The 15878-nt window shown below is 35.2% G+C and overlaps 1 protein-coding gene across 11 annotated transcripts in view; it reads left to right on the top strand.

The window, feature by feature from the left end:
* The window catches only part of DEUP1 (deuterosome assembly protein 1), a 247949-nt gene that overhangs the window by 171048 nt on the left and 61023 nt on the right, over positions 1-15878 (top strand). For 8 of the 11 annotated variants that reach the window (XM_082409952.1, XM_082409954.1, XM_082409957.1 and 5 more), the window contains 4 exons: positions 3882-4027; positions 7223-7328; positions 11759-11956; positions 13675-13761. In XM_082409952.1, coding sequence (XP_082266078.1) covers positions 3882-4027; positions 7223-7328; positions 11759-11956; positions 13675-13761 — 537 coding nt within the window. The remainder of the gene's footprint in view (positions 1-3881; positions 4028-7222; positions 7329-11758; positions 11957-13674; positions 13762-15878) is intronic. The other 3 variants (XM_082409949.1, XM_082409956.1, XM_082409950.1) reach the window with 3 other exon arrangements.

Below are 15878 nucleotides of genomic sequence, written 5' to 3'. Positions count from 1 at the left end.
ACTGCTTCTCTCAAACCATTAAGCAAATTTCTAACTAAACAGATGGGCCTCAAACTTGTTTTACAAAATTTATATTTTACCAAATGGGAATAATTAGAAGTGAATAATCACTGTAACCAGTGCATGTATTTAGAAAGAAGTTTCTCTTCTCTTTTTGCAAAACTGTCATATGATGGTGTTCCACGTCTTGCACATGAATTTAAAAAGACAACCATTTCAGTCTGAATTACTGTCACTTATTGTATATAAAATTCTCTTTAGTTTACAACACACTTTAATGCCAGCTGCATCTGAATTTTCACATGAATCACATCTTCTCACTTGTCTTTCCACAACCTTGAAATGTGTCAGCATAGCTATTAATTCCATTGCATATGTTTATTTACTGTGCTGCATTACTCACATTCTGAAAGTGTACAATATTTCCCATTGGCAGTTAATAACAGAAATAAATTGTTCTGCATTTTTTCTAATATCTATGCCAAAAAAATGGACCTTTTTTGTTTGCTTGATAACGTGTCATTAAGGTACTAGAGCAGCACTGTCCAATAGAAATATAATGCAAACCACAAATGTAATTTAAACTTTTCTAGTAGCCACATTAAAAGAAGTAATACGAAATGGGTGAAATTAATATATAATAGTAATAAACTTTATTCAACACAACATATATCCAAAGAGTTATCATTTCAACATACAATCAATGTAAAAAATTATTAATGAGATATTTTACATTTCTTTTCATACTAAGTCTTCAAAATCTGGTGTGTATGTTACACTTACACATCTCAATTTGGATGTTTAGTATTCACCGGAAGTTCCCGATCTGTATTAAGATTTCATAAAATTTACAGTTAAAAAAGTAGAGATTTACATACCCAAGTTGTTCCAAACAAACTTGAAAGTGTTCCAATAACTGAATCAAGTACCAAAGAATCCTTTTCCTGAATATTTGCATCCACACTGACAAATAATTGACTTGACTTTTATACAAAAGCATGCTAATTTTAAATCACCTAATCTAAGTTAAATCACCAATTCTTGTGTCAACTCAGTATTATTAACATTGAATTCAAAGGGATATTACACAAGTCAAAAAACAACTCAATTTATCAATACTAACAAAGCTTCTTTTTTTGCACTTTCTAGTCAATTTTACATAATGCTGTCAATTATAATTAAAAACTTTCACGTATTCCTTCATGTTAGAAAAACCTGTCAAATCATTATTATTGTAAAAGTTTCAATTCTAACATAAATTCTTCTACCTGTGCAGCTAGATCACAAATAAGCTTTTTTTTCCCTTAATGATATCTCCAAATGTCACTCTTTTAGGTATTATTTTCTAATGACAGTACACAAATAGACTCCCTTATTATCACATTTTACAGAATTCCATGGTGACACTACATTTCATTGTCCTGGAGTTAGAGCCCTTTTGTGCGCCCCCCTTCCCCAAGTGAAGGCTGGCCCACTCTTCTACATGCAGGTTCACGTTAGATTGCTCCCTGGTAGTAAATCTGCAATGCAGGGAGCCCAGAGAGTGCCTTCCTCAACTGGGTAAAGTAATGGATGACCTTCACATCAAGTTAATTTGTCTTTCTATTTGCTAATCTATTGTTTCACATTTCTTTTGTTTATTTTGGAATTTTAACCTCATCTGAAAAATCCCCACTGTTTGAGACAAGGACTTTATCCAAACAAGTCTGTTAAATCACGTATTTGAATATATTTTCATTCTTATTTCCAAATCAGCCAGGAATTTCTGGGGCTAAAGTATTGCAGCTAAGTCTTTTACTGAACCCAGGTCTCTAGGTCTCCTGGAAAATAATATATTATATTTAAGACTTTGGTAAAAAAAAAGAAAGTTTATCTGGGAACCCATATGTCCTATACTGTCTACATGATTATAATTCTAAGCTGTGAATTTTTAGATAAGAATTAATGAATAAGAAAACATATGTCCACATAAAAGCTTATACCTGAATTTCATAGCAACATTATTCATAATAGCTTTAAAAAAGGAAATACCCAAACGTTCATCAATTGATGAATAAATAAAGTGGTATATCTATACAATTAAATATTATTAATAAAAAGGAATGAAGTACTGATACGTGCTACAACATGGAGGAACCTTGGAAGCATTATGCCAAGAGAAAGAAACCAGTCACAAAAGGCCACATGTCGTATGACTCCATTTGTATGAATTGTGCAGAATAGGTAATTCCATAGAGACACAATATACAGTAGTGGTTGCCAGGGATTGGAAGGAAGGGAAAATGAAGAGTGGTTGCTAATGAGTATGTGGTTTATTTTAGGAGTGATGAAAATGTTCTGGGATTAGATAGTGGTGATGCTTGCACAACTTTGTGAATATACTCAAATCCACCGAACTGTACACTTTAAGTGGGTGAATTTTATGGTATATGGATTATATTTGAATGAAACTATTATTGATATATAAAGATTATTGAACAAATGATTTTTTGAAAATATCAACAGTGGTTTTTTTACAGCCTTTATTAGCAGTGCCCTCAGCACAACACCCACCCCCCATCTTTACCAACAAGCTACAGGTCTGCTTTACTTATTTTGCATGAAACAATTATTTTTTGCGTCTTGAATGTTCTAACTGGACTAGTAGACAAAAGATCTGGATTTTTCCATTCCAGAATCTGCCACTTATGAGCTATGTAACTTTGGACCAAGTCTGGCCCTCAATTTGCTCATCTATAAAAATGGCGATGGATTTGATGACTTGGGTCATCAAATATGTTAGTATTTATTTAATATTAATTACATTAATAAATATTCATTTCTCTGTGTAATTGAGTGGAGGAGACCTATTGATATGAAAGGACTCTTCCATTCCTCTCTCCCGGAGAACAGCCAAGTTCTGCTGGAGAAAATCACTCAACAGGTCATGGACACAGACCTCAAATGAGTATCAACACTGCCAGGAGTCCTACTGTGTTGCTCCAAACAACTAACTCTCCCATTCCCATTGAAGGCCATCTCAAACCTTCTCCACTCTCAAAAATCCCTCCCCTACCCCCACCTCCACCTCTCCTTCCACTGACCTGACATTGCCTTTTTCCTTCACAAGGAAAATAGAAGCCAACAGGTAGCCCCTCTCCTAGCTCCCCATTTCCAGATGCATATACGTGTCTCCATTCCATCTTCCTTCCTTCTTTCCTACTGCAGGAGCAGAGGGGCTCTTTTGCTTTAGGCAATTCTTTCACTTGTGCTTTGGGACCCACCCCACCTATCTTCTGAGGAACCTGACACTGTTAGTATTACCCCTTCTCTCTCCCAACTGGATCCTTCCCAACAGCTTCTAAACTTGCTCAAGTCCCTGCTATTAGCCAAATAAAACACTGGGCTCACAGGATTGCTGGTATTTCTAGTTACCAGCTAAAGCAGGGCTACTATTGGGCAATAGTGGAACCATAAACCATGGTTTATAATTCACTTTGTTGGCCAGCTTTGAAATTAGATTTTTCTTGGCTATTATCTTATTTAAATTAGGAATTATTTGCATTAATTCAAATTTTATGCGTTGATATTTTATTCATACTTTTATGTTTCCCTCTTTCATACAGTATGGCCATATTTGGATGCTTCTTTGTCTTTTTCACTAGACTGTAAGCTCATGAGGACAGATCCTGTGTCTGTATCCTCAGTGCTGAGCATAGAGTAAGAGCTCAGTAAATATTTGTTGAATAAATGAATGAAATTCTGTAAGACAGAGCCAGCAAAGGATTATATATCAGTTCATTTGAAATTAGGCTGCTTCATAGATGTGAAATATTTTTAAAAGTATTATACATCATGATATCCAAATGTGAGGATTGAAATTTTTTGATGTTTTTATTTAGGCCATGGAAGCAGGACTCTCAGAGGTGAAAAGTGAGTTACAATCACGTGATGATCTCTTGAGAATTATAGAAATGGAACGATTGCAGTTGCACAGAGAATTATTAAAACTAGGAGAGTGCCAAAGTGCTCCAGAAAATAAAAAAAGGTATATTTTTATATTCAGCAGCCTGAGAAAAACTATTCAAAACATCATGTTTGAATATTTTTAAGAGTTTTATATTTGAAACTAGAATTAAAAGTCAGTCTTGTATTAACATGCTGTTAATTATTAGGTAATATTAGATATTAAAAATAAAGCTAGTAATTATTTTATCTTCAAAATCAGTATCTTTACTCACCTAGAAAATTATATCATGTTCTGATATGTAGATATGTATGTGTCATAATGAAGTCAGAGACTTTCTTAGAACTTTATTCTTCAGAATATCGTAAAAACAATAGTATAGAGCTGGTATTTAATTATCAATGTTGATAAATAAGATTTATTCCATATTTTTCAAATGTTTTTATTTTGTTGGCCTTAAACCTGTTACTAACTTTTCACTCATAAATGTTGTATTTATTTTGGCCTCCACACTCACCACCGTGTCAGTTCCATTAAGGGTTTTGTTAGAACAGACATTTTTTTTCCTTTTTTAAAATCAGACAGATATTGTGTACTACATAACCACAAAGGAAATGGGAGTGCAGAGGATTATTAAATGTTTATGTTTGTGAATAGACAGTTTGACTGTTCTAACTATTCACTGATGTTCTAATTCTCATTAGAACTTGAATCCTTCTTACATCTGAAGGCTAATGCCAGACCAATGATAGGATTTTAGAAACTGAATAGCCAAATGGTAAGGGATATTTTATTGAAGGATAATTACATTGTTTTAAAGGCAATAGTTATTTCTTCAAAGTTGTGGGACCTGCTAGCATTTCTCTGAGGTCTACACTTAACAACAAATGGCAAATTAAGATCCATAAAAATGACCTACTGTGCATCTAACCAAGGATGGTAGAATGCCTGTTAGCCAGTTAGCATTATAGAGTGCTCAAATATATAAGCTATATGTCATCACCACTGATCATTAATAAATCCATTGGAAATATATTATGTGCAAGGCACTGTCCCAGTGTGGTGAGTTGGTGAGAAATGTCTTCACACAAGGAATGTATATGCCTAAAAACGTAAGAAATATCCTACAAGAGCAAACCATTCAACCCATGTCTAGCTCTGGTTTGTGAAGAGCATTGTAGGTATTTTCTCTGGAGCTTTCTCACAAGGCCAATGCTGAATTCCAGACATTGTTAACTGTCCTTCAATACATGATTTAATCTAAAGTCTTGCAGTTATTCACATATTTGGCTAATACAACTCTTCTGGTATGCCTGCTTGCCATCTTCTATTTAAGTTGGTGTATATTTTGGTCTCCAAACTACATCTTTCTAATTTGGAAGATATTCTTCAGTTCTAGTATTCTGAGATTTGATGAAAAGATAGATATTTAACTTTTCACAGCTTCCATTGTATTTTAGACTTTGGGCAGAGTTTTCTCAGCCTTCATCTTTCCACTGAAAGCTTCTAATTCTTTGAGTTCTCATATGAACATGATTCTATACTCTTTATTGTTTTGGGTTTTTTTTTTTATTTAGACTCTGTTTTGTCTTTACAGCTGTATTAAGGTGAAGCAGCCAAGGCTACTGAGTGTAGACACACAATAGCTTTATAATAGTAGCATTATAATGTCTTCATTCATTTTCAGAACCTTTCTCTATAATGCTAAGATTTTGTTAGCTTTTTCTTTTCTTACTTATAGAAATATCTTGGGCTGATATGTTCTGAGAGTTATTAAAAATAATTTCTACATTCCCTTCTTACAAGATAAATGATAGTTCCTTTATATCTTTATATTAGCATGATTATTGTTTTCTTCTTTGAACTTGTGCACATTAAAGCTTGATGTTTGTTCCATTCACTCACTGACATTTATAAGATCATTATGAGGTTTTACCATTCAGTTCAACATTCCACTCCCTGAATTGCTTAGGAAGAATTAAAAAAATAGGAAATTTCATTTTTCACCTTTTTAAAATCATAGCAAATAAGAGAAATTTAAGATTGATCCTGAAATAATGTTTTAGGAGAATATTGGATAAAATACTCACAATATATTACTGAGTGGGAAACAAAAGGGGACTGAAAAATAATGTGTTCAGTACATTCTAATTGTACGGGGAACATGTATGTTTTTATACACATATGCACAGGCAAAAAAGACAATTAATATACACAAAAATGCTGACAACAGTTCTTCCTAGATGACAATTTATCACAGTATATACTCTGATAAACTCTGTTTTCTACAGTTAACATGTATATTTGATAATCAGAAAAAAGCAATCCAGTCCAGACATATGCACCTCAGGGATATCACTCTTAATTTATACCTTTTAAAAGAGCCCTTTATTTTCCACCTTTACATTAGTTATTTCTCTATCATTACTCAGATTTTGTTGTGTTTGAATGTGTGGCTTAAGTTTTTGATTTGTGGAAATTTTTAAAAAGCTCTTTGGAAATCTAAAATTATGCTCACTTATAGGTGGGTACATTCCTCAAAACCCCAGACTCTACCAGGTTAGTCCAGCAATAGTGGAAAGAATGTTTCTTTTCTTGCCTGGTTATCTTTATTTTTCTGTTTTAATGGTTTTGTAATTTTACCAACCTCCCTGATGTGGAAGTGAACATTACCTGTTTCTAGTTCTCCAACCTTCCTATGGAAATGGTACTTTTTACACTAGTTTCTGCCTTTCCTCTCTAGTGTCCATATGTGGTTGCTATTCCATTTTATAAATTGAGCAGCCAAAAAATAGACATATTTGCACTCTCTCTGGGTAGACTGTCAGATTTAATCATTTTGGATCACTTTTACAGAGTAGTGGCTCCCCTCGGACATCTCCTGACATAGTTCCTTTCCACGATGTAGAAGCAGGTCAGGTGTATTTTCTTTTTTTAAACTGGCTCCCAAGCTATTTTATTATACCAAACAGTCTTTTCTTCTTATCCAAAAATCTTATCTACATATGCAAATCCAGTATTCAGCCAATTTTTAATGTATAATTGAAATTCCATATTAATAACTAGGTTTTATTTTTTTCACTAAGACTATTTGCACTCAGTTAAATATGCAAATACTTATGGGACCTGAATGTATTAGAACTTGCCATTTCTGTAACTAGAAATGTTTCCAACAGACTAATAATCTAACTCTGCCTCCTATGATGGCCTAAATTAACAATATAATCATAACAATTTATCAAGTTAAGCTTAATTTTTACTCATTATAATTTGTAGACTTGAATCATCTTATTCACCATCTATTAAAGAATCAGAAAAACAACGGAAAGAGCTGTTCGCAGTGACCCCAGATCAACCAAATCATGAAAAAGAATTGAACAAGGTATGGCAAATAATGAGCTTCATTCTTCCAGGCAGATCTGAAGTCTCTGAATACAAAGGGGGAAAAAAAATCTTCCCTCTCACTCCCTTCTTTTTCCTTCTGTGTTTTCTCCTAAGATAATAACCTACCAAGCTGCTAATTCTGACACTCTTCTGTGTAATGCTATAAGAAACACAAACCTTAGGGCATCACTCTGCTGCTGGGAGACCGCCCAGGAAGCACAGAGGGCCTGTGGCTCCGTGCAAGGTAGCTGACCGCAAGAAGTGTGAGAGCAGAGGCCTGCGCTCAACCGCACACTAGGTGCATAAGCTTGGGGAAGTTGCCTATGCGAGCTGCTCATGGTCCTTATTTCTAGGATGGGGGTGAGATAATTAGCCCTACCTCATAAGGTTGTGATGAGGATTAAACAAGCTTACACAACTCTTGCCATGTGCCAGAAGCTGTTCTAAGGGCTTAACAAATCCTAATTCATGTATTCCTCACAACCATCTTATAAGGTAGGTACTAATACTATCCTCTTTTACATTTAAGGAAACTAAGGCACAGAGAAGGTCAGTAATTTCCACCAATATTATATAACTAGTAAGTGGCAGGGGCCAGATTTGAATCCAGGCAATCTGGCTCCAGAATTCATACTCTTCCTTTAAGTTAAAATCCATAAAATAATGCAAGTAAAGTGCTTAGAACAGGGCCTACCTAGCTCAGAGGAAGCACCTAATAAATGTTGGCTGCTATTGTTATTGGTTACACCCACATTTTGTCATTGAGCACCTAACATGTGCCAAGTACTCTGTCAGGAGCTAGGCAGCTACAAAAACTGTCTTCTCTTCTTCCTCTAGTAAAATTCAGTAATGGCTTTCCCATGAGTTTCTCACGGCTGCTACCCACTTCTCTGGTCTTTCAGTTTAAGGATTACACAGAATATTCAATGCTATATAGTCTAAACAATTGTTAAAAGTAGGAAAATCCTGGATGTGGCTTTGAATTATCATCCAATGCCCAGCAAAGTGCCTGACACACAATGAGTGAAAATAAATATTTAGAGAACAAATTTATTAATATTAAGGCTGAAGTCTCGCATAATTTTATAGGGTCATAAATTCAGTTGTTTGTATAAATTAAACAAACATTTATTGAGTATCTAGTACGACTATTGCTATACTGCTTATTTCTGTAGGAAATATAATAATGTAAAAGACAAATCCCATCTCCTGAAGAATTGACCATCAGGCAGCTATTAAGTGTAGAAAAGGTGTTATGAATTAATGATCATTTTCCTTATATTTTTCACATAATCCCATGAAACTGATTTTACTGATATTTTAAAATATAACTTTAAAAACTGTTCTTGACTGGAGTCCCCAGTGAATACATTATGATAAAAGGTTGATTAAATCCTCCTAAAGTATAGTTACACCATTCTTAACCTCATAGATTTAGGTAGAGTAATAAAACTTAGAAGGAATCTACTGATTTTGCACAGTTTTGATGTGGAGGGAGGGACTGCAAGACACAAATCTCTTTACAGACTCTGGGAGACCTCTAGATAATGCATTGCTTTGCAGAAAAGTTAACAAATGAATTGTGTATAAATAGATATAGTTTCTGGGAACTGTTTGTAGAGAGCATTTTCATTCTCTTGTAATAAAACCAACAAGAGCCATGTATTATGAATCTTGCAAGTGTTTTATTTCTTTCTCTTTTTTCAATATAGAACGATCTTTAGTCACTTATTTTGTGATAAAATTGACATTTTTAATAAAAGCGAAAAGTCATTTAGAGCTAGGTAAATTAATCTCATTTAAAAAGAAATTTTGCAATATAGCATGTTTTAATATCTAAATGTTGTGAAAATAATGAAAATAGTTTACTCCTTCTTCGTGATAGTATATTCATTTTCCCCCACATTTTAAAAATACCTTAAGAGAACATGTTAAACTACACCATGGGGATGCAATCAGCAAAATCCAAATTGGGGCAAATGATAGAACAACCCCATTGTTCATCAAATAAATTGTAAGAGAAGAAATTGGAGAGAGAAGATGGGAGACGAAAGGAGATGTGTAATATTGTCCTGGGGTGAGGGTATTTGTACTTCAGTCTCCTAGTCTATGCTTCTGCTCTTAGGAGCTGGATAACAGACCCAGTCAGTTCCTTTCCCTGTGAGTCTTTTTTTCCATTTTTTAAATGATGGAGTTAGACCATGTGATTTCTAAGGTTATGTCCAACTCTGAAATTCTAAAAATTTTAGTAAAAAGAATAGACTCAGATGAGAGATTGATGGTATAAAGCCTGAGGCTGGACCATGGTTGCCTTACTGACCTGAGTACTTTCCACGTTAGGTCATCCCACTCTGGCTTTTTTCCAATGTGGGAACCACGTTCTAGGGCTATGCTCACAGAGGTTGCATAGCACAGTGGGTAAGGACCTGGAATCAGACTGCCTGTCACCAAGAATGTGACTGTGAACAGTTATGTATCTTAATTTTCTGATCTGGAATATAGAGATTGTGGTGATTAAATAAGACGATGTATGCAGAGTACTCAGAACACACACACACACACACACACACACACACATGCATGCACAAAGAGAGGCTTTAAAAAGATAGGAGCCAGTCTCAATGTGTGGACCATATTTAGATCTCAATTCAAACAAGCAAACTTGAAAACCATTCATTACACTTCTGATACCATTTTAAATTTGACAGTGCCTGGATATTGTATGATACTGAGGAATTGTTGTTAATATTGTTAAGACATTATAATGGTATTCTGGTTATGTTAGAAAAGAGAGAGAGCACACCCCTCTTCTTTTAGAGATATATCCTGAAATGTTTAAAGATGAAATGAAAAAAACGTTTTTGAAGTAAGTTCCGAGGGGTAGATTCATATAAATCTCTTTGTGAATGGCCCCTACTTAACTCTCCAGCCTTACTTCTCACAATGCGCCAAGTCCCAGCCACACCAAACTCCTTTTGGTTCACTGAGTGTGCCTTCTCCCTCTGACCCCGCTCCTTCACTGCATTCGTTGCCTGGGAGCCCACCTCCATCTCTCTCTTCCATCTGGCTTCCATTCATCCTTCAGTATTCAGTGCGATGGCCCTTCCTCTGGGAATCCTATCCTGGCATCCCCAGGCTGGAGTAAGCACTACTCCACTACATACTGCTGATATCAGTTGCTACACTGTGTTCTAACTGTTTATTTTCCTGTTTCCCCCGATAGACTGTGATTTTTTTTTTTGAGACCGGTAATCACATACTTTATCTCTGAGCCTCAAGAATTAGAGAGAGTGAACGATTTCTAGAAAGACGGGAGGAGGCTGGACTAAGACAGTGGTAGTAGGAATGGAAAGCAGAGGTGAGATTTAAGAGAGGTTGAAATAGAAGGGACAGAATTTGCTACCTGACTTGATTGGGGAGGATGAGGGAGGGGAGGCGTCCAGGGTGATCCAGAGGTTTCTACCGCGGAAGGTTTAGCTAAAGTTAAGAATATGAGACTCCACCGGCTTAAGAAAAGTAGGTGATGCTTTTTGATGGACACCTTAAGTTTGAAATTTATTGTAACATGATTCTAAAAAACATAATGTTCAGTCACAAATAGTACAGCATGATTTGGTCCAAAAGAGCACTGAATTTAGATCCAACAGTCCTAAGTTCTAGACCTAGCTCTGCCAGTTAATAGCTTTATGACTTTGAGCAAGTCACTTAACGTCTCTAAGCCAATTTTTTTCTCCCTAAAAAATGGTTCATCAGCCTCTGGGTTGTGGGTCCAGTGCTCTTCCATGGCACCAAATCCGGAGTGGTGGTTTAATGGGTATGAAGTAAGTTACACGAGATCAGTGAGTTCCACAGTCTGCCGCACAACACAGTGCAACAGTAAACAGTAAGGTATTGTGCACTTAAAACTGTGTTAAGAGGGTAGAGCTTGAGTTAAGTATTCTTACCACACATACACAAAATTAAAACAACAAAGGGACACAAAGAAACTTTTAGAGGTAATTGTAATGTTTATTGTCTTGATTATGGTGATGCTAACACAAGTGTATGTCCAAACTCACCAAATTTTATCCATGAACTACGTGCAGTTTTTTGTATAGCAATTATACCTCAATGAAGCTGGGGGAAAAGTGCTTGATAATACTTTCCCCACCTTCCTGTCGAAGTCGTCATTAAAGTGGTATCAGTAGTTGGTGATGACTTACATACAATAGAAAATAGAAGCGAAAAAAAAATTTTGAAATTGGAAGGAAAAAGTAAATGAATCATTACTGTAAGTATCTTTTTCATTTAGCATTGATCAGAAAAGGATGGTAAAGTGAGGCCTGGCAAAGTTTTAAGATAGGATGGGAAGACCGAACATGGCCAATAAAACCTTTCAGCTGCTGTATAAAGGATTTGTTACTATTTTCTGGAAAATATCCCCTGCAGATAAGAAGCCAACTCTATCAGGAGGAAGAGTACCATAGTTCTGAGCAGGAAAGAATGAGGAATGAAATCTCTGACCTAACAGAGGCGCTTCATCAGAAGGAGATCACTATAGCAACTATCATGAAGAAAGCTGCCCTTCTGGAAAGACAGTTAAAAATGGAGATAGAAATAAAAGAGAAAATGTTAGCGAAACAACAGGTACGCAAGCGGCAGGAAGCGCCTGTCCAGGTCACTCTTGCTCAGTGCAAATAGTCGCCTTCCTTATTGATTAATAAAAGCGTTGTATTTCTCGTATTGTTTCTGAGACTAACAGCACAGAAATGCTTTGTGGAGTCACGTAAAACCTTGGTGAGATAATGCAAAGTGTCATCAAACAAGAACCAGGGAAACAAGTGACAGCACAAGAAAATTTCTATAAATCTCATGCTAACATTTTCTAGTGACCCATATTCTGATCACCTCCCACAGCATGCTCTGGTCAAAGATTTCTTCCTGAATTTGTTTTCCATAGTTCTCTTCTATTAACATTTGTATCTTAAAAAAAGCTCCTACTCCAGCTTTTCTTGGACACTTCCCACTCCCATTTCATACCTTTATTTTAGAGTTTTAAAAAATGGATATGAAACGCGAAGATTAGTTCATATTTACTGAACATTCACTCAGTGCATAGCGTAGTTCATGGGGAAAAACAGCCATTATAACATTCTACTGTTAGAATACTGCAAGTGACTTCTAAGTCTTCCCTCCCTCCCTCCCCTCCTATTCATTTTGAAATTCCCTCAGTCCCATACTCATCATCAAATTGGTGGCCTGCTACTTGAAAGTATAGGGTTTCTCAATGTTTTTACCCCAAATATAGAGGGGTTTTTAAATTTTATTTTATTTATTTATTTTTATACAGCAAGTTCTTATTAGTTAGCTATTTTATACATATCAGTGTATATATGTCAATCCCAATCTCCCAATTCATCTCACCACCAAATACAGAGTTTTTGAGAGCACCATTCAATAATTTTCTAGGCATATGAGGGTTACTTCACAAATAACAGGGCTATTTCAATCCTGAGTATTATAAAAACAAGAAAAGATTCTGCCTTTGCCCAATTATAAGCTTTAAACTGTGATTAATTTGTATAAAATACAGGAAAACAGCATAGATGGGACAATAGCATTGGTTGCACCTGTAAAGGAAATGGTATTTTTACAGGTGTTAACAGTGATCTGGGTAGTTGGATCATGAATGATTTTTATTTTCACCTTTATATTCTTCTATATTTTTAGACTTTTGTCAAGGAGAATATATTTTGTAATTTACAAAAGTAAACCTTTTTAACGGAAGTGTTTTATATGGAAATGAGCCCTAGATAAATAAAAGGGCAAATGCTATGTCTAAGTGCTCTTAAGTAGAAGAAATTAGGGAAAAAAATAAATTAGGAGACAAAATGAAGTTGTCACAAAAAAGAAGGGAATTTGGCAGAAGTATCAAGAAGAACAAAATTAAACATGAAATCATATTTGCATATTGTAAAAATTAATCAGGTCATGAACAAATTTAATGGACACTGTTATTCAAGCAAGTTTTTAAAACTGTGATTTTTCTGATGGTAATTTGCATACCATAGAAAAATAGAAGTGAGAAATGGAATTTTGGAATAGAAAAGAAAAATATAATGAATCATTATTGTATGTATGTATTTTTAATTTAGCACCAGTCAGAAAAGGAGGGTAAAGTGGGGCCTGCTAAAGATCCAAGAACTGAATGAGAATACCTGATTTATGATGATCCTGCCTAAGAAGTGTTTCCCTTCACTACACGTCAAAACTATTTACATTAACAAAATAAAATTAATTTTCATAGAATTGTGAAATTTTATTATGAATTTTACATTCACTTTTAACTACTAATCTCCTTTCAGGTCTCAGATATGAGATATAAAGCTGTCAGAACTGAAAACACTCACCTGAAAGGCATGATGGGAGATTTAGACCCTGGACGGTACATGGTAATATGCTGAAATCATTCAGTAACTTGAACAGAGAGATTACTTAGTTGGTCAGGATTTACCCAGACATTCTTTACTGAACGCTTCCCACATGTCAGGCATGCAGGAGATGGGGTGGCAAATTATCTTGCACTTAGATTGAATTTACTTTTATCCTCAGGCTAGAACATGTGAATTTCTAGTTTTCTCCCTTGTTCTTTTCTTGCATTGGGCTCAATTCTGATCATTTCCTCAAACATACTACTTCCTTGCTTTTGCTCTTGCTGTTGCCTCTGGAATCCTACCTCCTACATGGCCTGACTCATGTGTCAATTTTCCCCTTGATGGATGAAGCTGCTCCTGAAACTCCAGTCAGAATAAATCATTCCATCTACACTTGGTTTGTATTTTGGTCCGACTTGTTTCATAGCTTATCACTTCCCCACTGGATGGTGAACAAAGACTGTGCCTCTCTAATGTGTGTATCACCAGTACCTCCCAGCGTCAGGAGTATAGACAGTGTTCAGTGAACGCTGGTTGAATAAAAAAAAGGATGGATCTGTGAATGACTGAGGACTGAACTTGTGGTTTCAACCAGTGTCTTTACAGGTTTACACAAGGCAACTTAAACAGGTTCTTTGCCTTTCATTTCAAATGTTTAATATAACAGTTGAGGGTTGGTTTTTTACACGTAAAATAGGAGAACTTTTATTTATTGAACTAATGAAATACATTGTTACTTGTCTACCATTTATTTGCTCTGAGTGAAAATTCTGAGATAAAATAATTTTCTGCCATGCAGGGAATGGAGGGAATCGCATATGGCAGTTGCTTAACTTGGCCTCACATTCCTCAGCTGTAAAGTGAGGAAGTTGGATCAGGCATTTTCCATGGTCCTTTCTTAAGCCAGGATACTGAATTTCCTTTTTTGTCAGTATTTTATTTTTGCTTTTTTAATTGAAGTATAGTTGATTTACAATATTATATAAATTACAGGTATACTACATAGTGACTCACAATTTTAAAGGTTATACACTATTTATAGTTATTATAAAATATTGGCTATATTCCCTGTGTTGTACAATATATCCTCATAGTTTATTTTATACAAAATAGTTTGTACCTCTTAATCCCCTACCCCTATCTCTGTATCTGTGAATCTCTTTCTTTTCTGTTATGTTCACTAGTTTGTTGTATTTTTTAGATTATACATATGTGATATCATACAGTATTTGTCTTTCTCTGACTTATTTCACTTAGCATAATACCTTCCAAGTCCATCCATGGCAAAATTTCATTCTTTTTTATGGCTGAGTAGTATTCCATTGTGTGTGTGTCTGTGTGTGTGTGTGTGTCTGTGTGTGTGTGTGTGTCTGTGTCTGTGTGTGTGTGTGTGTACCACATCTCTTTATCAATTCATCTGTTGGTGGACACTTAGGTTGCTTCTGTATCTTGACAATTGTAAATAATGCTGCTGTGAACATTGGGGTGCATATATCTTTTTGAATCAGTGTTTTTTGTTTTTCTCAGATACATACCCGTGAATGAAATTGCTGGGTCATATGGTATTTCTATTTTTAGTTTTCTGGAAAACCTCCATACTGTTTTCCACGGTGGCTGCACCAATTTACATTCCCATCAACAGTGTATGACAGTTCCCTTTCCTCCACATTCTCACCAACATTTGTTATTTGTGTTCTTTTTGATGATAGCCATTCCGACAGGTGTGAGGTGATATCTCATTGTGGTTTTAATTTGCATTTCTCTGATGATTAAGAATGTTGAGCATTTTTTCATGTGCCTGTTGGCCATCTGAATGTCCTCGTTGGGAAAATGTCTATTCAGTTCTTCTGCCTATTTTTTAATCGGGTTGTTTGTTTTTTTGATGTTGAATGTATGAGCTGTTTTTGATATTAACCCTTATTGGTCATATCATTTGCAAATATTTTCTCCCATTCAGTAGGTTGTCTTCTCCTTTTGTTGATGGTTTCCTTTGTTATGCAAAAGCTTTTAAGTTTAATTAGGTCTCATTTGTTTATTTTTGCTTTTATTTCCTTTGCTTTAGGAGACAGATCCAAAAAAATATTGCTACAGTTTATGTCAAAGAGTGTTCTGCCTATGATGATACTATATTTCTG

This window comes from Balaenoptera physalus (genome assembly GCF_965194825.1).
Source record: "Balaenoptera physalus genome assembly, chromosome: 10".
NCBI lineage: Eukaryota > Metazoa > Chordata > Mammalia > Artiodactyla > Balaenopteridae > Balaenoptera > Balaenoptera physalus.
Note: the sequence above shows the minus strand (reverse complement) of the source record. Positions and strands in the feature narration are given on the sequence as shown.